Source organism: Pelophylax lessonae (genome assembly GCF_965119305.1).
Source record: "Pelophylax lessonae genome assembly, chromosome: 7".
In the NCBI taxonomy this organism is placed as follows: domain Eukaryota; kingdom Metazoa; phylum Chordata; class Amphibia; order Anura; family Ranidae; genus Pelophylax; species Pelophylax lessonae.
The window spans coordinates 75,497,346-75,522,825 of NC_138774.1; the positions used below are offsets into that span (position 1 = coordinate 75,497,346).

The following is a 25,480-nucleotide window of genomic DNA, read 5'->3' on the forward strand; positions in this document are numbered from 1 at the left end:
ATCTTTGTTGTGTTTTCTTACATACCTGCATCACATAGGCCTCAGCTTTTATAACAGCAGTGTGAAGTTTTGCAAAACATTTGCAGAGTTCTCAGCAAGCCTATTTTTTTAGTTCCAGTTTGTAAATGCTGAACACAGATCCTAATTGGAGTGCTGATTGTCACTTTAAACTAGTAAGCATTATCACTGCTTGAAGCTTGTTGAAAGCCCGCTGAAGCTTGCTTAAAGTGGCAATCGGCACTCCCATTAGGTTATGTGTTCAACATTTACAAGCTGGTGGCACTTGGTACTTTAATAGTTTCAACAAAGCTCTGCAAATGCTTTGTCAAAGCTTGCTGTTCACTCTGCTCTTGTACAAGCTGAAGCCCGTGTAAAACTGGCCGTCGTCAATAGACACACTGCTTTCCTTCAAGCTAAAGCCCATGTGAACAAGATCTTAGAGTGGTAGGGCAGTCCATAGGAGCCGCACCACGGCCTTCTCTTTCAAACTAGTCCTTCTGACAAAAGCCACAATTGCCTAATTGCTGGTCCAAATCTCTCACTACCTAAGCACTGTATGCAGGGCCGCCATCAGGGGGGGACAGCCCATACACATGTAGGGGGACGTTTGTGCCGAGAGGCCTGGCCGGCCAGGCCCAAACCATGGCTGGAGCCCCCCAGGCTGCTGTGTGGAGCTACTTTCCAGCTCCAGCTTTGCCAATTCAGCAGGGGAGAAAGGGGGTTGGGCAGAGGCAGAGAGAAGACTCTGGGCAGTGCAAATCTGCAGGCTGTAGCAATGAAAATAAAAAAAAGAAACCTTTCTCCAGCCAAGCTGATTGTTTCTTCACTTTCAGGTGCCGTTGTAATAATCTCCTGTGCCAGAAAAGTACATTACAGTCCCGGCCTCTTCTATATCTGTCCGCCTGGCAGGTCCAGACTATAATGTACTTGTCTCACACAGGAGATTAAGTGAAATTGCTACAGCCTGCAGATTGCAGCGCCCAGAGTCTCCTCTCTGCCTCCGCCCACCCCCATTCTTCTGGGGGATTTCTCTGACTGGGATAGCTATGTGTGCATCTGAAAGGTGTGGAAGGTGCCCACTAGCAGGGCCTGGCTGTGTGTGTTGAATGTGCCATCTTTTAACAATTGCTATATGGGGTTATCTCTGCTGTACTGGGCTGTCTCTTTGGTGGATTTGGCCCTCTCTTTGCTGAATATATGGAGATGTCTCTTTGCTGAATATGTGGGGATACAAGAACTGATGGGTTGGAATACACTTTAAGTTTTCATACATTAAGTTGCAAAAGTATTAAAATAAAAGTGGGTGCACTGAAGGACATGGTGAGATAGCCAGTGCGTGGATTCGATGAGACGGCCAGTGGTCAGGCCCCGGGGACTGTTGGTGATCAGGCCCGGGGGGGGGGGGGGGGGGGGGGGTTGGTTGCAGGCCTAAAGCTGTGTAAGGGGCCCCAAAATTTCTGATGGCTGCTCTGACTGTATGTGATGATTATTGTCTGCTGTCCCAACACATGTGACAGGATCACAAAAGTGCATCGAAACTCAAAGTCATCACGTATCTGTTACTAAAAGCATATATGTCCCAATGCTATTAACATATTATAAAATTCATGTGTGGTCCCAACTATAAAGTCACAATAATATATACACCGCCGTGCATTCAGTGTAAATAGCAGTCTTCAGTCTTGTGATACATTCAGTGACCACCACCTCTATGTGAAAAACCTACTCAGCTCAGCTTCAGACCCCACAACAGAGTCTAATAAGCACCAGCACGTATCATCCTCTCTGTGTCTTGAGATAGTAGACCTCTCCCATCGTATCATCTCACAAGAAAGGGCTCCAAGGTCAGCACATCCACATATTGGGAAACACAAGAAGGAGACCCATGGTGCTCTCTATTTTCACATTTATTGATAAAAAAAAAACAGATGAAACACTTACAGAGATCCTTAAAAATGCATGCAAAGGTACAATCTTTCCTGGATGATGCCATCACCGGCTCAGGCGTTGCGCCCCGTAATTGGGCTTCCTTAGTAGGCCCACACGCTTATGTATATATTATTGGGACTTTTATAGTTGGAACCACACATGAATTTTATAATATGTTAATAGCACTGGGATGTATATGCTTTTAGTAACAGATATGGGGTGATTTTGAGTTGCACTGCACTTTTTTTGTGTTCCGTTTGATTTGCATTTTGAGGGTCCTGTGAAATCACCTATATAGTGTTTTAGCTGAAACCACAGAAGACTGCACAGAGGTTATTGAGTCAACATTGAAGTGTTGATACTCTTTGACCTACACTAATGGGTTTTATATTTGTTTAATATTTTGAGATTGGGTGGTGCAGATTATAATTACCGTAATACGTTTGTTTCGGATCTCTGAAGCACTGAAGTTGCCCGGTTCTGTGTGATTTGTATAAATGCCCCTTCCTCCTCGGGCTCTTTTCAATGTTCGAATGACTTTATTGAAGAAACTAGAACACAGATATTGGATCTGTTTCCTGCTGAAGCAAAACTGCAGTTTCCTTACAAAAATAGTTCTCTGGGGGAGGGTGAATGGCGCTGTTACAACTCCTGATTAATTAGATGAATGCCCCGTAGCTCATGTCGAGTGTAGGGGTGGGTGCAGTTGGCAGCGAAGGTGTAAACAATGAATGTAATTAAATAAATGGCAGCTTGTGTGAGATAGAGAGCGGAGTCTTGCCTTTGGCTGAATGTGTGATTTCTGTGTGAAGAGTCCCAAGTTGTAACTGAGTGTGATTGCTGCATGATAATACTCTCTCTCCTGCATAGTAGTTTACTTTGTGCTAGCTGGAGTGATGTGTCTTTGTCTGCTGAGCTGTAAGCTAACATTTTTTTCTTCCCTTTGCTATAGATACTTAGAGATGCATATTAGGCCTCATATGTCTACATTTGTACAAAGCAAGAACTGACTTTATTGCTCATAGGAACCAATTAATTTCACTCTTACTCTGCTGTAGGAGAATAAAAGGCACAATCTAGTTGATATGGGTAACACAGGCACATTTTACTTCTAAAAGTGTAAAGACAGTATGATCTGTTGTGTATTTGACACGTGTGATGATTTGTATTATTAGGCAACATACTTAAAACCAAGTGAATGATTACAGACCATCTTTACTAAATGCAAATTCTGTTTGTGCCTTGAATAATTAAAGGTGCTCACCGCTCAGAAAAAAAAAAAAAGCCTTGAAACACAAACGGGAACATAACTTACCTGCTTCATTTTTCAACCAGGCATTGCTTCTCTGCACCAGTCCTTTTTAGTCCCTAACTCTTAAAGTGTTACTAAACCCACAACAGTAAAATGAGTCTGTATCTGCAGTAAAGCATGCTTGTTATACTCACTGTGGAAAGGGTTACTCCTGCGCATTGTGAAAACAGGCTGTTTGATCTGGTCTTCTCTGACCCTCCCCTTCTTTTACTGTCCCCAATCCATCTCCTAATAGAACAGAGCCCTAGGAGGCACTTTGCACAGGCTCAGTGTATTGGTAGAGATTTTTTTTTTTTTTTGGGTGGGGGGTGCCTATGATCAGCACAGGGCCAATCAGTACTGTCCAGACAGAATGTCAGGGGTCATGCAACCTCATAGGGCAGTCAGAGGAGAATGAAAACTCCTTCTGCATGCTTTAACCAGTGCTCAACTGGACACCAATAGAAGTCACAAGACTGCTATATACTGCTGATGAGAAAAGGTATTTAGCAGTTTATATTTACTAAAATGATAGTATTTCCATGTTTTGTGTACTGTGGAGGACCAGATATAGTGAATGCAAGGTCCTGGGTTTAGTAACACTTTAAAACTGTGGTATTCTTCATGTTCACAATACAGCCTCTTTCTTCTTCCTTGGTATTGGTATCCATCTAATGGGTGACTATAGTAAAAAAAAAAGGCTGCAGAAGTTCCTTAGCCACCACTTTTCCACAAATCATCAGCACACAGATGAAGTCATCCCTATGCTTTCCACTCTTGTAAGGCGATTCCCATCCCTAAACTGATAACACTGTGCAAAGGAATAGAGCCATCTCTGGCTCAGAATGCAGGCCTCCATCTCCCAGTCTGAGTGCTGCATCAAAGGGATTGCTGGAAGTTAGTATAACTGATTGGAGGGGGGGGGGGCAAACCAGATACAATCCTTCTACCTGTGAGAACTGACAGCAAACTGTAGTGGCAATCCAGCTACCCCCATACAAATATTACATAGCTTCAATCAAACCTTCATGCCCGCACTGCCTAGAGAATGCATTGCGACACTCTAAATTTTTTTCCAGGGGTTGTATATTGAGCTGTAGCAGAAGTATGCAATTGGTTAAAGTGAAACTTTAATCAAAAATGTATGCTCACACTGCCTAGAAAATGCATTGTGACACTACAAATATTTCCAGGTGTGGTATATTGAGTTGTAGCAGAAGGTTGCAATTACTTAAAGCAAAACTACACTGCCGCTGGGCACCACAAACCAAAAACGCTGTTTAATTCATTTTTAATATTAAAAGAAAACATTCATCTATGTGTCCCTACTTTATTTTGCTGAGAAATCACTTTGAAAAACAACCCCTTGCATTTCTGGCTGTGGCCATCTTGAGTAAGGGCAGATGATTCATGTAGCATTTACTTCCTGAAACCCATCTGCCCTTAGCTAAACCATGCAGGCAGGAGAGTGTGCTTAGCTAAGAAAACCCCTCCTCCCCTCCTGAAGACTCCTGGGATGTATGACATTATTTGCCTAGGCGTATGGAACCAGGAAGACACTGAATACATTTAAAAAAAGGTTTAAAACAAGTAAATCTAATCTACTTTCCTACACATTTACTATGGCTAGCAGCATAAGGATTAAAAATAGTCAAAGTTGATTGAGAGATTGAAGTTCCACTTTAAATGTATTGAATGTGTAGAAGCTGCATATGACATTTGGGAGCTCCTAGTTTGTACTGGAATGCCAGTTAAAGTATAACTAAAGGTTTGTATTGTTGTCTGTACCCCCCGTTAGGGAGATTCATCCACTCTATTTTTTCTGTTTACCTTTATCATTGAAAGTGAAAGAAAATCCTAAATATTGTGTTGTCCCCAGAAAAGTAATAGTGGGGAAATCTTCCAGTGGAGACACTAGTGCTGGTGACCTGGGGGCCCCAAGGAATTCCTTTTAATTTGCAGGTATTTTCCATCCTTTCCTGTTAGCCTATGGGATAGGAAGTGAAGGGAAATCTCCCCAATGGGACACAGATGACGAAAAAACATCCGCCTGAGGTTAGAACTCTCCCTTACTCTATCCAAAATGGGGAAAAAAAAACAGTTTTTCTGTAGTTCTACTTTAAGTTTTGCAACAACAGGACTTCGATCGGGGACTGTCTTCACCTTGTGCGCTTCATTTTAACGAGTTTTCTTAACCGCTTGCCGACCGTATAACTTACACGTATGACGGCGAGGCAGCTCTGCTGCGCAGGATCTGGTACCTAGTACGTGATCCTGCAGGTCTGGGGCGCGTATCCATGCTGCCGGCAACCCCCTCCCGCTGTGATTATACACAACGGGAGCTGATCTGCGGGTGCCGTGGACCTTCTGATCATAAGACAGAGAGCCAAAACAGCAGTCTGCCGATGTAAAGCAGATCACCGTTCTGTCAGTAGATAAGGCATTGATCCTGTGTTCCTGCAAAGCAGGAACATGGATCAATGCCTTCCCCTTGTAAAAGCACCTCCCACACAGTACACACACACTGGCTAGGCACACAGTTAACCCTTTCATTGCCTCTGATGTTAACCCCTTCCCAGTCAATGCCCTTAGTACAGTGACAGTGCATATTTTTTTTAGCACTGATCACTGTATTAGTGTCACTGGTCCCCAAAAAGTGTCAGTGTCCGATTTGTCTGCCGAAATATCGTAGTCTCGCTGATATCTGCCATTACTAGTAAAAAAAAGAAAATAAAAATTCCATAAATATATCCCATAGTTTGTAGACGCTTTTGCACATACCAGTCAATATATGCTTATTGGGATTTTTTAAACAAAAATATGTTGCAAAATACATAAATGTATGAAGAAATTAGACTTTTTATATTATTGGATATGTTTTATAGCAGAAAGTAAAAAATATTGTTTATTTTTTTTTTCCAAATGTTTCTGTTTTTTTTTCCGTTCATAGCACAAAACAGAAAAAAACCCAGTGGTGATCAAATACTACCAAAATAAAGCTGTATTTGTGTAAAAAAAAAAAAAAAAAAATTTGATAAAATTTCATTTTGGTGTCGCATCACCTGGCAACTGCCAAAGTAACAAGGTGCTGTCTTGTAAAAAAATATCCTGGTCATGAAGGGGGGTAAATCTTTCAGAGGGCAAGTGGTTAAACAACACCAGGCAAATGCCAAAATCAATAACAGGTGTAAAACTGGTGAACCATTTTCCCCTTAAAGCGGGAAGCAGAGCTAAAAACTATGTCAGGACTAAATCAAGTCCCCTACACTCATTTCTATTGATTTCTTTCTCCCATTTTAGGAGCTTCTGTGTTACAAGTATGTACAGCGACCGGGTGTGGAGGGACATTTTCAGCTACTTTGGCAGAGAAGTTTTCCAAGTCCCTTGCTTTGCATGGCTGTTGTAGATTTAACCTGTGATGGGCTGTATGAACTGGCCATTGTGTGTCTCAAAGGATTGCACATACTGCAGGTGAGTTCTTGCTTAGCCTTCCAAATGCTGTTTTTTATTTTATTTTATTTTTGTATTAGTGTTTTTAAAATGGCCCACTCAATAATTTACAAGTTACCCATCTAAAAAAACATTCAAGATATGTCACAATATCTTGCAACTGTGTAAAAAACAAAAAGGATAAAAATCGGCCTAGAATGGAACTCCCATCAAGTTACTGTGCCTAGTTACAGTCTCTCTACATCCACAGGATAAAGTATTTCCTCAGGTTTTGCTCCAGGGGGGGCACTGAACTGTGGTTGATTTTTACACTGACTGGTTACAGGGTGGAAGGCGGCAGCAGCTGATCGAGGCAAAACCTCTATTCGCACATATAAGAACATAAACTGGAGCACACAGAATCTGGTGCAGCTCTGCATAGAAACCAATCAGCTTCTAACTTCAGTTTGTTTATTACGCTTTTGACAATAAAACTCACAAGCTGATTGGTTACTTTGAACTTCTGCACTAGATTCTGTATGCTCCAGTTTTAGTAACTCTCCACCCAAAGGGTACTCAGCATGCATTAGGTAGGATTTACATGATTAAGGCTTTTCAGTGTCAGCATTGTGGTTTCGGAAGTAGATGCTGACCCTGCAGGAACCTGAAAACAGAATGTTTTGGCAGTAGTTGGGAGGAATACCATAATCTAAGTGAGAGGTAATAAATACCGGACAGTGTTATTATTATTATAGGTACTTGTATAGCTCCATCAATTCATGCAAAGCTTCACATATATATTGGTCATTCACGTATTTTCATTTTCCACACATAAACTATATCTAATGCCAGGTCCTAAAATGCAACTTGCAAAAAATATCTCACACGCATACATTTTTTTAGTTTTTTTGGGGGTTTTTTGTAGGAATAGTTTAAAGTGGTTCTAAAGGCAGAAGGTTTTGTATCTTTATGCATAAATAACAAACCTTCTGTGTGCAGAAGCCCCCCTAATACTTAACCGAGCCCCATCTCGATCCAGCGATGCTGCACGAGAGCCTCGGCTGTCCAGGACTCTCCCTCTTCATAGGCTGAGACCGCAACAGATGCCATTGGCTCCCACTGCTGTCAATAAAAGTCAGTGAGCCAATGAGGAGAGAGGGGGGGACAGAGCGGAGACATGGCTCCATGTCTAAATGGACACAAAAAGCAGCGGCTTGGGTGACCCCATAGCAAGCTGCCAGCTATGGGGGCACTCAGCAGGAGGGAGGGGCGAGGGACCTGAGAAGAGGAGGGCCTGGACTGCTCTTTGCAAAAGCACCTGCGCAGAGCAGGTAAGTATAATATGTTTGCAATTTACAAACATAAAAATAAGAAGACTTTAATATCACTTAAGGCCTCTTTTACACTTGTGCGACTTCAAAGTCGTACGGTTTTACAGTGATTTTGCCGTGACTTTGTTGACACGATTTTGATGCGAGTTTGACTGGGCTTGAATGTCTTTGTACCTCAAAACGCATCAAAATCATGCCAAAGTAGTGTAGGGACTACTTTGAAGTCAGTGTGACTTCACTTCGCACAGATATGAATGGTATTCATTGGAAATAATGGAGAACGACTTGTCATGCGATTTTGCAGTTCCAAATCGCATGACAAGTCGCACAAGTGTGAAAGGGGCCTTAATCCCATTTGGCAGAACAACTGCATTTTTTGTATACATTTTTCATATTTCTGGCTTTATTTAATTTTTTTTTTAAATTTATATCCTGCCTGCCATGCAAGTGCATTGTAAAGTCCTGGCATCTGAAAAAGCAAGTTGCAGGGACAGTTTAACCAATGTGTGCATTTTGAGTGGGAGTTAGACTGTCAGACCAATGGCTGAAGAATAAGGACACTGGAGTGGGAGGAATAATAAGTGGCAGTATGCAAATTGTGACTACTGCCCTGGGAACACAGTGAAGATTCAGTTATGCTTTAAAGAAAGCCTGTTGGGGGGGGGGGGGGGGGCAATGGCTGCCATCGCTGTCTTCTGAAAACACCTTTTGGCTGGTCAGTATGCTGACCCTCTTGCCTTCAGTACTTCATAGATCCAGAAATGCGCATGCTGATATAGAGTTCTAACTTTCTGTGGCTTTACAATATGCGTGTATTTTCCAGATCTGTGACACAAAAAGTACTAAATATAACAGTACTAGCAACCTGGCATTTTCAGACATATGTCAGCTATGACAGCCTCTGTGTTTATCTTTCCACAAGTTATTTCTGAAAAGTGTGTTTGCAGACATCACAGGATGTTTGAATGTTTGTAGGACTGTAGTCCTGATCATGGCAGACATTCCGTGACCAGCCGTTATCAGCAGAAGAGTCAACCAACCAGTTTGTGTTCTTCTTGGCTGATTGTTGGTAAATTTTCCCTACAGATGCCGGCAGATGAGGTGTTTGCAAATGACTTCACTTCTCCTTCCCTTATTATTGATATATGCAGGTTTGCCTGATGCCCATTTGTACTGAGATTTATCATGAGAAATAGACGGTCATCAGCCAAATCAGGCACAATCCATGTTTGGTATAATTTATGTCTCTAGGTGGATTAGATCACCCAAATAGATCCCACAAATATATTTTCGGAGAAAAGGAGTCTTTTGATTTTGCAGATTTTTAGCTTTAATCTGAGGGGTCCCAATACAGATTTATTTCTGCTTTATTAACCACTTGACCTCCCGGCCTTTCTGACACTTTAGATGTAAAAATCTGAATTTTTTTTGTTCGAAAATTAGTACCCCCAAACATATTTTTTATATATATATATATATATATATATATATATATATATAATATATATATACACACACAAACCCGATTCCAAAAAAGTTGGGACACTGTACAAATTGTGAATAAAAACAGAATGCAATGATGGGGAAGTTTCAAATTTCAATATTTTATTCAGAATACAACATAGATGACATATCAAATGTTTAAACTGAGAAAATGTATGATTTTAAGGGAAAAATAAATTGATTTTACATTTTATGGCATCAACACATCTCAAAAAAGTTGAGACAAGGCCATGTTTACCACTGTGTGGCATCCCTTCTTCTTTTTATAACAGTCTGCAAATGTCTGGGGACTGAGGAGACAAGTTGCTCAAGTTTAGGAATAGGAATGTTGTCCCATTCTTGTCTAATACAGGCTTCTAGTTGCTCAACTGTCTTAGGTCTTCTTTGTCGCATCTTCCTCTTTATGATGCGCCAAATATTTTCTATGGGTGAAAGATCTGGACTGCAGGCTGGCCATTTCAGTACCCGGATCCTTCTTCTATGCAGCCATGATGTTGTAATTGATGCAGTATGTGGTCTGGCATTGTCATGTTGGAAAATGCAAGGTCTTCCCTGAAAGAGACGATGTCTGGATGGGAGCATATGTTCTTCTAGAACTTGGATATACCTTTCAGCATTGATGGTGCCTTTCCAGATGTGTAAGCTGCCCATGCCACACGCACTCATGCAACCCCATACCATCAGAGATGCAGGCTTCTGAACTGAGCGCTGAGAACAATTCGGGTTGTCCTTATCCTCTTTAGTCTGGATGACATGGTGTCCCAGTTTTCCAAAAAGAAATTTTTATTCGTCTGACCACAGAACAGTTTTCCACTTTGCCACAGTCCATTTTAAATGAGCCTTGGCCCAGAGAAACACCTGCGCCTCTGGATCATGTTTACATTTGGCTTCTTTTTTGGCCTATAGAGTTTTAGCTGGCAATGGTGAATGGCACGGTAGATTGTGTTCACTGACAATGTTTTCTGGAAGTATTCCTGAGCCCATGATGTGATTTCCATTACAGTAGCATTCCTGTATGTGATGCAGTGCCGTCTAAGGGCCGAAGATCACAGGCATCCATTATGGTTTTCCGGCCTTGACCCTTACACACAGAGATTGTTCCAGATTCTCTGAATCTTTGGATGATATTATGCAATCTAGATGATGATAACTCCAAACTCTTTCAAATTTTTCTCTGAGAAACTCCTTTCTGATATTGCTCCACTATTTTTCGCTCCAGCATTGGGGGAATTGGTGATCCTCTGCCCCTCTTGACTTTTGAGAGACACTGCCACTCTGAGAGGCTCTTTTTTTACCCAATCATGTTGCCAATTGACCTAATAAGTTGCAAATTGGTCCTCCAGCTGTTCTTTATGTGGACATTGAACTTTTCCGGCCTATTATTGCTACCTGTCCCAACTTTTTTGGAATGTGTAGCTCTCATGAAATCCAAAATGAGCCAATATTTGGCATGACATTTCAAAATGTCTCACTTTCAACATTTGATAGGTTATCTATACTATATTGTGAATAAAAAAAAAAAAAAAAAAAATATATATATATATATATATATATATATATATATATATATATATATATATATAAGCATAGGTCCTAGAGAATAAAATGGTAGCTCTTTCAATTTTTTATGTCACACGGTATTTGCGCAGGGGTTTTTCAATGCAATTTTTTGGGGGGAAAATTTAATTTTAATGCAAAAAAAAAAACACAATACATAACCCAATATTTTTTGACAAAATATAAAAGGTCATGTTGTACCGAGTAAATAGATACCAAACCTGTTATACTTTAAAATTGTGCATGTCCATGCAACGGTGACAAACGACCTAAATTTTACTATCCATAGGCGAAGCTTTAAAAGCTTTTACAGGTTACCTTTGCCTTTGTACGCGAGCACAGGGGGATGAGGGGACTCTAAAATTTTTTCTTTCTTTTTTTTTTTTTTTCATTATTTCCTCTCATTGCTTGTAAAAGAAATTTAGAGGCTAGTTAGATGTCAGGATTGCTTTTACAAGAGAGCCAAAAATTGGCTCTGAAAAATGGTATGTAGCTGCAGGCATCATCCCGGTATAACCATTTTACAGGTAAATCGCTGGTCGGCAAGTGGTTAAAGGAAACTTGTCATGCGAGGAACAAAGCTGAAAAAGCTAGTTGGCTGGTTCACCAGGGCATCCTTCAAAATAAACTTTATTAAGCTGAGTATGACTATTTTGAAACCTGTCAGCGATAAGTGCTTTGTAAAAAAGTTTTGTTATGTGCCGCCAAACCATCTATATCGTGTTCTGTGTGAAGCCTGATAAAGTTTTTTTTTTTTTTTTTTTCCTGCCATGTACCACACAAGGAGAGCATTGGCAGGTTGAAATATAAAGCAGCCATATCTTTGCTTTATAGTGTTCCCAAATATTTGTAAACAAAGTAGTGTTAATTGGTAAATATATACAACATTTTAAATAAGAGGTGGATAAGGGCTCTTTCACACGGTCCGCCTCCGCAGGCGGATCCGTGTTGCTCAGCTGGGATCGATCCGCGATCCCCGCTGAGCCGGGCGGATGACAGCTCTGTCTCCGCTTGCAGAGCGGAGAGGGAGGTGTCTCAGCACCTGCTGCCCTCTATGGGGGATCGGAGGAGAGCGGACCGCTTGTCTGCTCTCATCAGATCCGCTCCGCTCCGATTACTGAACGGATGGAAAAATAAGGTTTCCATCCGTCCAGATTTCAGCACAGGATCGGATGCGGATGGCAGCGGGTGTCGGCGGAGGTGTCTCCGCTGACACCCGCTGCCCCATAGAGCTGCATGGAGGATCCGATCAGATCCGCCTAAAAAACTGACAGGCGGATCTGATCGGACCGCCCGTGTGAAAGAGCCCTAAATCAAAAATCTGATTTGTTATATGTGCAAATTCGCAAATCAATTGAAACCTGCGCAAAACATTGATGGTGCAGATTGCGCCGAAAAGAAGTGCAAGTGCTAAGTACGGAACTCTTGAATACATATATATAAAAAACCTACATTAATAGTGAAAAAATTAATAATTCATAAAAAATTAGTTCATAAAATTCAGAGGTGTGAAGTCCTGTGAATAGAGAATGTGCACAGTGTCCTTTTTAAAATCCACTCCTGATCTTGCTGCTCCGTCTAGTGCTACCGGTGGAATGCCTTTTGTGGTGTTATAACACTCAGGTTACATCACAACATGCAATGAGCCCCAGTCTCTTCACTCGTGTCCCCCACCTGGTATCGCACTCACCAGTTATCCTACCCCTTTCAACAGGGGTGTCTCGCTGTGTATAGATATGTCTGGTTAATATGGCTGCTCCACAGTCTCCTTATACTCCCCCTCGCATGCAATGGTATAGTGGCATCCTCTCGTATGGGTCAATAGGATAATAAAGAAACAGCTCCCATGGTATAAAAACGTATATGCAGAATTTATTAATAAAAGTAGTGCACTTACATACAATAATCAGTCACTTGCGTGAACATCCAGTAAGTCCGGGATGCCGTGCACTCCACAGACACAAACCACAAAACCGGAAGTTGCGCAGTGACGCTTGGCTCCACCCTATGCGTTTCGTCAATCTGACGTCACCGGGGTAGATTGTCGAATGTCAAACCCACAACTCAATGTGTGTTGATAAAACAATTGGCATCCCACTCAACGTTGAACCCCATAGGGGAAAAACACTTTCATTCTTAAAGCTACCGCACTAGAGAGATTTCTAAATTAGAAATTAAATGGCTTTATGAATTAAAAATTTCCCCCCTATGGGGTTAAACATGGAACGGGATGTCAATTTTTTTTATTGACACACGTTTGGTTTTGGGTATGACATTTGACAACCTACCTTGAGTATAGGTATAGTCACTAGACCTGTTTTTTTTTTTATTTCTTATATATATGATATTATAACATTAAGTCCTCATACGTCATACCTCATATAATTGATATGCTCCGTATTCCTTAAAGTTTGCATATTTTTACATATATGTTCATATGTAGTTCTCGCATAAAAACATTAGATTTCTCCTGTATAGTAAATACATTTTTTTATTTATTTTTTTATTTTTTTTTATCAATTTTTGTAATATACCATTATTCATATTTCTAATTTGGTAGGTGGTTTATTACAAGAAAAGATACATTTTGAGTGCAATCCTATTTTCGTCTATTTTAATATGGCGCCTGGCCGTTCGGCGAGTGCAATGTCCATTGAATGCAGTGTTGCATTTATTTCCTGCCTTGCGATCTTTAGTAATATGGCGCTCAATCGGAAGTCCGGATGATGGTTTCAACATCATGATACGGATACAGGATGTGACCTCACAGACTACAAAATAATGGCAGCGATACTGGAAGTGACGTTCCGACGCCCACACTATGTCTGTTTAGATGAATCCTACAGAATGTGATAGCATAGACTTAAAAAAAAAAAAAATGGCAGGGATACTGGAAGTGACATTTCGACGTCCACGTTGTCTCCAATTAGGAGAAATGTGATGGAAAGTAAGCTTTACATATATATTGGATATACAGGCTATATTGACAATGCTCCTGATGATGCGCGTCGTACAAAACGACCTTTGAGCTTAGTGATATGCCTGAGGTCCAGCCGTCATTCTATGTTTAGGTTGGCAGCAGCAGATGTAAGTGTATTTTTGCACTACCAGTTCCTATTTGCACTTTATAGGACCTTTGTTTGTTTTTTATCATACCTCCAGTTTTTTTCTGTACGGTGATCTGGAGAATCGATTGATATGAGTCAATGCTTCTTTTATCTTATTTTATTTTTACTGTTTTTACTTACTGGTATAATAAATACTACACTATGAGCATTTTCTCTTGTATCTGATGATTTACCTGGTGTGGCTGGCTGAGACATTCCTGTGGGCCTTATTCTGATGTTTGAGAGATCCATTACAGTCTGACAGTGACAATCCAAGAGGAAATATTACACCATCTGAGGTCATAGTTGCTGTCCTATAATTTAGAAAGCAATTAATTCTGGTGAGTGTGCATTTCAGCTATTCGGTGGAGGCAAAGACTGCACGGGTGATACCTGAGATATTTTTTCTGCACTTGGTAACAGAGCACTTACATTTTTTTCACTTGGATTTATTTTACTGGACACTTGTATATGATCAAGGATACTTTATCATATCTGTGTTTCTATCTGATTTCACAGCCTCATATTTTTAACAGAGCAATGGAGCACTTTTTGTCACATTAATTTAATGATCTGGACACTTTTGTATAATTAAGAACACTTTACTATATTCATGTTTTTTTTATTTTGTATGTTTTTAAGTGCTGCATTATTCTTTGTATTTCGATTGGGCAGATGACACTTTTTTGTCACACAAGCTTTAGGAATAATTTCTTGTGATACAAAAAAAAAAAAAAAAAATAGGCTACAAAAATGGTACAAGAAACATTTTTTTATTTGTTCATAGGCAAAAAGTACTAATGTTTGCTTTTTTAATGCATGAAAGTTGCCTGCTTGAAAAGAGAAAAAAAAAAAAACACAAATAAAGACTGTAGTTGAGTTCATGATAACCTGTATTACTCAATTCTTCCATGTGGTGTCACTGTTTCCATTCATATTTGAGTTTCTGCAGTTCTTTAACCGCAAGCCAGGTTTTAATGCATAACACTCTTCTGTACTGTAGATCTGAATATTGGTGTGTATATAACCGTGATTTATTGACCTTGCAAATGGAAAGCTTTGGTAAATAACTAATTTAAATACAAAACAAGGAGGCATAACCCGCAAAACAAATTTTAAGCAGACCTATCACTAAAAATGCACTTTTTACCCCCTTTTGCATGGACATCGTCTATTCGGCAGGGGTTTAGATCAATGTTTAGCTTAATTTGAAAACCAAAGCGTTAATTTATAACAGGCTACTTCTGATTTTTTTTTTTCTGGACCTGGACAGACTTGGAGGTAAGAGGACGTACATGTAAACATGTCCATTTACATAAGCCTGATCCATAGACTTACATGGAGCTCCTGATCAGGTCCACCTGAAAAAGTTTTGCAGACCTGATCGGACCACCTGTTTGAAAGGGGCTTTATAGCTTAGCCCCCTTTCACACTTGTGCGACTTGTCCTGCGTCTTGGGACTGCAAAGTCGCATGACAAGTCATACCACATGATTTACAATGAATACCGTTCATATCTGTGTGACTTCAAGTTGCAGCAACTTTAAAGTAGTCCCTGCACTACTTTGGTCAGACTTTGATGCGACTGGAGGTCAAAAGACCTCAAGATTACACAGGCATTGCTTCAAGTCGTGTCAAAGTCACACGACTTTCAGGTCACGGAAGTGTGAAAGAGACCTTAGGAAGACCATGTCTAGTGATAATAAAAAGGTTAAAATGTTTTGTTTTCATAGCAAAGCAATCTGGACATCATTCATTCATGTGACCTGCGTCATGGCACTGGCCACATGTATAGTGCCAACCCAGAGAATTTTGAGAATGACCTTGCCAGTTAGGGTTGTTAGAGGCTTGGTGAAACCATTAGATATCTCTCTTAAGGTTTTCTGTCGTTTTTGTTAAGCATGTAAAAGGTCTATTTAAACTGTACATACTGGGACATTCAAAGTGGACACTTAGAATATGCAAAATGGAAATTCAAACAATTTGATTAAATGTTGTTAACACCTTTAGTAAATCAGCCTTGATATGTAATATGTTTTCAGAAAAAGGTATGTTGCTTTTTTATTGATAACCGAGGTTCTTTAATGTAAACCTGGGCACTTCAGGTATTATAGAAAAAAAGTGCATAATTAGCGATCGCCTTCATAAAAATGTATACATTAAAACCCTGGTGCCCAACCTGTGGCCATATATATATATATATATATATATATATATATATATATATATATATATATATATATATATATATATATATACAGTAAACCAACCGCTCCATCGCGGTTCAGTTTTTGCAGTCCCGGTATATTGCGTTTTTATTTTTTTGTAATGTTATTTTACTATATAAATCATTCAAAATTAAATATTTTTGTGTTTTCCATAGCTCTTGCTATGTCTCTCAGTATCTTTTATGTGTGTAAGGGCTCTTTCACATGGGCGCTCAGTGTGAGAGCTCCGCTGCGGTCCTTTTTTTTTTTTTTTTTCCACGGAGCGGATGACATTTCTGTCATCCGCTCCGTATGCCCGCATATCATCCCATCCGTTTGCGGATGATATGCGGACATAATGTAAGTCTATGGGGGTTTGCGGATGTCAGCGGATGACACCGCTTACATCCGATTCTCCTTCCTTTCCGTTTTTTGAACGGAACAAAAATAGGGTTTTGTTCAGTTCCAAAAAACGGAACAGAACTGAAAGGAAGAAAATCGGATGTCAGCGGATGGTATTCCGCTGACATCCGCAATGCCATAGACTTACATTATGTCCGCAAATCATCCGCAAAAAAATAGGATGATTTGCGGACATACGGAGCGCCCGTGTGAAAGGACCCTAAATGAGTTTCTATTGTTTTAAAAGTGTGTTTAGAGACCTCAAAATGCTTTTGCACGTACAGTGACCGTAAAAAAAATACATGCCTGCAGTGTATTTTAATAGGGTTTTTCTATTTCGCGGATTTTCACTTTTCCAGAACGTAACCCCCGCGATGGAGGGGGGTTTACTGTACATATGTACAATGTGCAGCCCTCAAACCTCAGTAGTCTGTAGTGGGCACATTGATTACGGCAATAGCGTTAATCTCAACTATTCTCTCCAGGTTTTGTATTGTCTTCTGTAGCATGTTTTAAGGTCATAAATGTTGCATGCGCACAGTCGCTGACCATCATTTCATCTATTATATCAGCAGTCTGACAGTCCTCTCAAGCATTACATAGATTGAACATTATGTGTGGCCCTTTTGGTGATGTCACTGGTCCCCTTTAGTTTATAAGTTGACAACCACTGCTTCTAGAGATATGAGCAGCAGAATCCATATGTAAATCTCAGTCTGTTTCTCTCACCACCATGCAAGTCAGTGGGAATGCAAAAGCAGCCTGAGGCAGGTTGATGCAGCTTAGGAGGTCACCTGTAGATAAAATGTACCTGTCAATGCACATCTCAGACTGACCTCCTATGCAAGCAGTATGCTCCTGAAAGCCCATCAAAGGCCTTAGTAGTTCAGCTTGGTCCCCTCTCCCATCCTGAGATGTTTAGTCAATGAAGATTACTATCACATGAAGTAAAAAATCATGTTGACAGGCTCGCCCCATACAAGCTTATAGGAATGCAAAACCAGCTTGAGCCCTGGTTCATGCCAGTGCGATTTGTTCATGCAATGTGAGAATTCAAAATCGCTTATTGCGACTTGCATTACCTTCTGTTAAATGAAGTTTCAAGCCGCAATCAAATCACATCGCACTGAACTGCGGCTTTGAAATCGTGCGGAAGTAGTGCGATTTCAAAGCTGCTCTGGTGTGAACCAGGTCAGATTGAGGCTAAATGCGTCAAATAATTCTGAATCATCTCAGAGCCAACTAATGTCAAAAAGCAGGCTGTGTTTACTCATTGACACATGCCTAAAACCCAACAACACAGGTCCTAAAAGACCGATAGGAAGGCTTGGGAGAAGAGAGATGTTTGAGCTAAGATCAGATTTGAGGGCTCATTCATGCATCTTTTCTATTCTAGTATGTAGCTGCATGAAGGCAGCCTATATAAGTGAATGGATATGCAATAACTGTACAAACTCACCTGCAGAGTTTGAGTCAGAAAGCACCACTCATTCAGGAAAAACCCAACAGGCTGGTTGTACACAAGCCGATCGATAGATCATACATGGATTGAAATGAGACCTGTCCCTGCTGAACCAGCTGAAGTTTGATCCATGTTTGGCCACCTTAAAGCCCAGATTTGCATAAAAGTAACAGCCTATCACTCTGGATCTGGTGATTGTTTTGATCTGTGGTTTTCACTGAAGACCTTTGCAAATGCTTTGTTCTATCATATACTCTGCTTACACTGCCCAGGTCAGTTTCAGGGAAAAGTTTTCCACATCAAAAAAATCTATTTTTGTGTGACTAGTTTTTATTACTATGGGTAACTTTAATATTGTCCAAAATCCAGTGTTTGTTTAAGGCAGTAGCCTAAGATATAGAATTTTTCTCCAGAAAGGCAAGGGATAAAGTACATTTTTTCCTGTAGGGTTGCACCTTGTACAGTATTTGAAAACACTGAAGAGACATAGATCTGAAACAGGTTTGGATTAAATGCATTTCCAGCACTGTGTGTTCTATCAAGGCAGATAATGTCCCCTTCTTAACACCTGCTCTGTAGCTGCCATCAGCTTGATTAATACTTACCCAGAGGCTCCTAATTAGATGGCTGATGACCGTTATTGTTCCTTGCAGACATTAGCATACCACAATAGACAGCAGGTGCAAAGCTCTTTTGTTGTTTTATAGCCACAGAAGGTCATATCTCTGGCTACAAATGGCCTGATTGTCCATCACAGCTCTGTGTCCACGTGCAATATGCATCTTTTTACTATTTCTTTGCAGCTATATTTAAATAAGGTTGTAGCCTGGTCCTGCCTTCTGACACATTCCCTGCACAGAAGAAGATGGGGGGGTCCGGGGTGACAGTGATTGATGTGTGAATTTCTGTATCCCTCTGGGCTCCAACCAAAACCCTTTAGGCCTCACATTTGCATAGTATAGCTGCAGTAGTGTGCAATGTACATAATAAATGGTATTTCTGTTTGCACAATGTTTACCTTTGTTGAATGGTAATGAAAACTGCATGTTGGCGATGAAGGCAAAGGTGTTCACTTTGAACACCCAATCATGTTCAAGGGGGAAAAAAAAGATTATACCAACACATGATTGGGTATTCAAAGTGAACACAAACTTCACTTTATTCACTAACATGCACCTTGCTAAGAGAACAGTCTCATCCTTTTATTACATCTACACCAGTGTCTCTGCATGCAATTTCCATTGCGGCCTGCCTGCACACTGAACTATAGAGGATCCTCCAACTGCTGAGATGTTCCCTGTGCTCTCCCCCTTCCGCATTGATCAACTTTGGTACAACTAGGGTTGCCACCTCCATCCCTTTAATCCAGGACACATAATTATTACACAGGTTCTATGTGTGTGTATGTATATATGTGTGTGTGTATATGTGTATATATATATATATATATATATATATATATATAAATAGATAGATTTATACATATAATTTCCGATACAAATTCACATCCCACCTATGGTTCAGGCCAAGAGGGATGCGGATCTGTAATCTGAAAATCCAATAGACCTCACGCTCTAATAATCTATGGTATCTATCCCCACCACGTGTTGCCGGCAACACTCTCAACACCATTAAAGCTGAAAGAACTCCTATTACCTTTATGCACATCCCTAAAGTGTTTGGATACGGGTAGAGATATTTTTAGCATTTTCTTTTTTTACTATGACAGTAATGTTCTGCTAAAGGGGAACGAAGTGGACAAATCGTACAACCAACGTACTGCAAACTACATGCAGTGAATTGGATTAGATAAACAATCTAATCTGAACCACTACTGATATATTCCTGCATTTTGAACTCCTTAATGTTAGCAGAAAGAAAACTCTTGGACACAGTGTGTGTGCGGCAAAATCTGCAAGTCTTGAGTCCACATTTATAAGAGCCGGTTTTACCCTTAAAAATGTGTTTTGTGGTATCGCACAAACGACAAACAAAAACATTTTTTTTTAATAAGTAGAAGCCAGGCTGACCATCCAACAAACAAAAGAAATTGAAATAGAAACAGACTTCTGGTAGTATAACTATATACTTTTTCATTACAGTATACTTTTTCAGTATATTTAACAATGTTCCTTTTATATTTTTGTGATACATGTTTTTATATACATTCAGTCAAATTGCATGCTTATAGTGTTCTTCTTTTGTATGTTTTGATATTTGCCACCACCCCTTTTTTGAGTCATGTGACCCTTGTGGTTAGCTATGTGATCTAGTCTACACTATTTAGGCTGTTTTGTGTTACTTATGTGTTAGCCATGATTAGCCGACTTCCATGGCTCCAGCCTTTCCCTTTCTTTGTATAGTCCAGAGTAAGGACCTAGTTCCCTGCTGGGATCTTTGGTCCTGGCACATTTTTTTTCTTTTCAATGGCATTTCTTTTTTTTTCTCCTGTGAGATCTACAATCAACTTCCAGACTGGGCAATGGGCTGGATAATCTAGATCCAGTGGTCCCCCCAGTCTGGCCAGCGAGCGTGCTGGGTTTGGCCGCGACAGGCCCCATTCTGGACCAGGGCGCAGACCTTTAGCTATGCACTGGGTTGGCCGTGACAGGCCCCATTCTGGACCAGGGCGGCCAGCGAGTTAAACGCCTCGCGGGGACACATATGACCGGGCACTGATAGTCCATGTCACAGTGTTGCCTTGGCCGACAGCCCCCCACTTCGGTGGCGAGGAGGTTCTGTCTTGGGAGTGTTACCTGCACGCTGGATCGGTAAGTACAGGGCCCCCTCCTCTTTCCCTGGACGTAGTGTGGGATGCGGGTACTCCCTGGGTTGGTCAATCCCTTCAGGGCTCTCCCTCCCCCTACCGGGGTGAGGTAGTGAGCTGGCTTTTGGCACTTGTTCTTGGGGGGGATTGCTGGGGACGCTGCTGCCTCTATGTTGCTCTGGCCTGGGTACCAAGACACTGTTCCCCATACACCCTCTGGATTTTTACTAGGGGGAGGGATGTCTCTTGGGCTCCCTGCTGCAGCTGTTGGGGCCTGGGGAGCGGGTGGCCTGGCATCCGCGGTTCGCTCTCTACGTGGTCGGGTTATGCAGAAATTTAGACTGCGGCTTTGAGGGCTACTGGCTGCTGCTCTCCGTTTAGGCATCTGCCCTCCCTCTGCTGCCTCTGTTGGTCCCGGTCCCCCTCGGAGCTGTGCACATACAGCTGGGCATCCACAAATTTAGGCCACAGTTTGGCGTCTCCTTCGGGAGGGGCGGCACTGTGGGGGCTGTCCAGTTTGACGGCAGCTGTTGCCGCCATTATTCTGTAGGGCACCCGCAATACGGGACCATCAGGTTATCCTGCCTGTGGGCTACCCACATCACGGAGGGCGACTCCCTTTTGCGGGGTTCAGACAGTGGCCCCTTTGTGGTTGCCACACAGATCTGTGTGGGAATCTTTTTGAAGGTGGAGGATGCAGCTGAAGCTGCTGCGGAGGTGACTTTCCCCTTTGGCACCCACAAGCCGTCTCATGCAGGAAGGTGTTCCCTTATCCCTCCTATTTTGGAAAGTTTGTCTATAAAGATTGGGAGCATCCAAAATGCCCCTTTGTGGTTTCCTAAATGCTTTGCAGTGAGTTACCCCTTTGAAGAGTCACCTCTCAAGAGATGGACTGTCCCACCCGTGGTGGACCTCCCTGCCTTCAGGTTAAACAGGGCAAGCATGATTTCAGTAGAGAAATCTCTGTTTTTTAAAGATCCCAGTGACAGGAAGGCTGAGTCTGTGGCCCACAATATGTTCTCTATTGCTGGTGGGCGCTGTGGCCAGTCCAGACCATTGCCCTGGTTTCGCAAACACTGAGTGGGCAAAATGTTTGCGCTGTGATCTAGAGGGCAAGCAGGCTCCCCCTGCGTTTGCTGAGCTGGCGGACCAGTTGGACCAGGGGCTGCAGTTTGTCTGCAATGCCTCTTTGGACACAGCTCCCCTGATTTCCCAGGGTCCACTGACAAGGATTCAAAACCTTTCAAGTCCTCCTCGGAAGGTTCCAAGCGGCGCTGGTCTGGCAAGCCAAGAGCGGGATTCTCTAGACCCGCAGACAAGGCTCCTTCAGCACTAAGGTGCGCCCTCACCCGTGCCTAGGGTGGGGGAACGTCTGCTGGTTCCTGGGCACATGGGCCTTCTTGGTAAACGACAAATAGTTGTCTCTGCTTTCCATATGAATGAAGACATTGTGTTGCCTTCCCTGTGTCCCAGGTCCTAACATCCTAAGGAATTTGCGCTGCATTCCCTGGATGTGTTTCGGGCGATACGTGTGTATTTTGCAACCACAGTCTTCTCAGAGGTTAACCTCACTGTTTGTAATCACAGGCAGGCCAAGCAAAGGGCTGTCGGCTTATTCTGCGACCATTTTCAGATGGTTTAGACAGACGGTGACTCAAGGCTATTCTATCCGGTCAGGTTCCTCCTTTCCCTGTAACTGCGCACTCTACTCAGGTGCTTAGTGCATCTTGGGCCTTCCGTCATCCGGTGTCAGTGGTGCAGGTTTGCAAGGCGGCCACTTGGTCATCAGTGCATACTTTTACTAAAATCTACAAAATGGATGTGTTGGCATCTGCGGATGCTTTCTTTGGCCGCAAGGTTTTGCAGGCTGCTGTTTAGAGGGTCTGTTCCCTCTTTGGGGGTGTATTGTTCAGTCTGGGCTCCAGTTGTTTTTTTGTTGAGCTCCTGCCTATCTGGTTGGCTATTGTGTTTGTTTTTGTGTGTGCCTTGAGATTTTTCTGTTGTCCCACCTCTCATGTTTGGCACTGCTTGGGGACATCCCTATGGTTCTGAATAACGGAGAGCTGTGTCTGTCAATGAACGAAAGAGAAAATGTGATTTTTGTACCTACCGTGAAATCCATTTAATTGACGGACACGGCACTCTCCCCTCCATGTAGTTTTTTTTTTATACTTCGGACACTGCTTGTTACTAAATTGAAGGCCTATAGCAGAGAGGGGGATGTATACCAGCTAGGACTGCCCATAGGCATAGCCTAATCTTTGTTATGCCTAGTGTCCTACTCCTGTAGGGGGCAGTATAACTCTATGGTTCTGACTAATGGGGAGCTGTGTCTGTCACTGAACTCGGAGAAATGGATTTTACAGTAAGTACAAAAATCCCATTATTTTCTCCTTCACTGAAGGGCACTGACGAGGTGGCACGAATATGCAGCACTGATGAGCACTTATAGGCACTTATGGGCATGGATGGGCGGCACTGATGGCCACTGAAAGACAGCACTGACTGGCATCACTTTTGGGCACTGTTGGGGCTGCACTGATGATCAGGGCCCTGATTATCTGTGCAGGTCTCCCCTATGAGAAAAAGCTGATGATCGGCTCCCCTCTCCTCACATGCTGTCGGTAAGGAGAGGAAAGCCGATAACTGGCGTTTCCTTGTTTACATGTGATCAGCTGTGATTGAACACAGCTGATCACATGGGTTAAGAGCCTCCTCATTGGCTCTTTCCTGAGATCGGGGATGCACCATGTCCCAGGGACACAGCGCGCTGCTGATCGCCACTCAAGCGCCCCTGGGGCAACGTCATATGATGTCCAAGAATGAGAGAGCCACCCGTGCCATTGCCGTAATTTTGTCTATACGGCAGGTGGAATGTGGTTAAAGAAAAATAAAAACTGTGCCTTCACAATCGCTTTAACTGAAGACACCACTCACTTCATTGCTGCTGTAAACTGCTGAAACATTATTAGGTTACTTGACATTTAGGTAGGGTGCCAAGAGCTGGAATTATTAGGCAAGTTAGGTATATTTATAATCCATATAAAATCTCTACCCCCACCATCATAATGCCTCCCTGTATGTTTTTTAACAATTTTGTTAACCCCTTCCCACCCGGCAATCATGCGACCACTGTCATTGGCTTTCCTGACAGCTACTGATTGTTGGTGGGGACTTTGACAGCTCAGTGTCTGTGCAGGAAGAGTGCAGTGAGCACGCTCTCAGCACAGAAACATTGGCTTCCCAGTGACGCACTGATGTGTGGTGTGTGGGCACTAAATCCTACTATTTTCCCGCCACACATACAGTCAGGTCCATAAATATTGGGACATCGACACAATTCTAATCTTTTTGGCTCTATACACCACCACAATGGATTTGAAATGAAACACATAAGATATGCTTTAACTGAAGACTTTCAGCTTTAATTTGAGGGTATTTACATCAAAACCAGGTGAACGGTGTAGCAATTACAACAGTTTGTATATGTGCCTCCCACTTTTTAAGGGACCAAAAGTAATGGGACAGATTAACAATCCTAAATCAAACTTTCGCTTTTTAATACTTGGTTGCAAATCCTTTGCAGTCAATTACAGCCTGAAGTCTGGAATGCCTAGACATCACCAGACAGTGGGTTTCATCCCTGGTGATGCTCTGCCAGGCCTCTACTGCAACTGCCTTCAGTTCCTGATTGTTCTTGGGGCATTTTCCCTTCAGTTTTGTCTTCAGCAAGTGAAATGCATGCTCAATCGTATTCAGGTCAGCTGATTGACTTGGCCATTGCATACCATTCCACTTCTTTCCCTTAAAAACCTCTTTGGTTGCTTTCACAATATGCTTCGGGTCATTGTCCATCTGTACTGTGAAGTGCCGTCCAATGAGTTCTGAAGCATTTGGCAGAATATGAGCAGATAATATTGCCCGAAACACTTCAGAATTCATCCTGCTGCTTTTGTCAGCAGTCACATCATCAATAAATACAAGAGAACCAGTTCCATTGGCAGCCATGCGTGCCCACGCCATGACACTACCACCACTATGCTTCACTGATGAGGTGGTATGCTTTGGATCATAAGCAGTTCCTTTCCTTCTCCATACTCTTCTCTTCCCATCACTCTGGTACAAGTTGATCTTGGTCTCATCTGTCCATAGGATGTTGTTCCAGAACTGTGAAGGCTTTTTAGATGTTCTTTGGCATGCTGAAATCTGGCCTTCTGGTGAAGACTTCTCTTGATTGTTGACTTTGACACACATACACCTACCTCCTGGAGAGTGTTCTTGATCTGGCCAACTGTTGTGAAGGGTGTTTTATTCACCAGGGAAAGAATTCTTTGGTCATCCACCACAGTTGTTTTCCGTGGTATCCCGGGTCTTTTGGTGTTGCTGAGCTCACCGGTGCGTTCTTTCTTTTTAAGGATGTTCCAAACAGTTGATTTGGCCACAAGTAATGTTTTTGCTATCTCTCTGATGGGTTTGTTTTGTTTTATTTCAGCCTA

The 25,480-nt window shown here is 42.0% G+C and overlaps 1 protein-coding gene across 2 annotated transcripts in view; it reads left to right on the forward strand.

Annotated features, from left to right (window-relative positions):
• Window positions 1-25,480, forward strand: part of KPTN (kaptin, actin binding protein) — a 72,138-nt gene that overhangs the window by 44,966 nt on the left and 1,692 nt on the right. The window contains exon 11 of one of the 2 annotated variants that reach the window (XM_082262916.1): window positions 6,521-6,691. The exons of the other annotated variant lie outside the window; for it this stretch is intronic. Within the exon in view, the coding sequence (XP_082119042.1) occupies window positions 6,521-6,691 (171 nt within the window). The remainder of the gene's footprint in view (window positions 1-6,520; window positions 6,692-25,480) is intronic. 2 annotated transcript variants of the gene reach the window in all.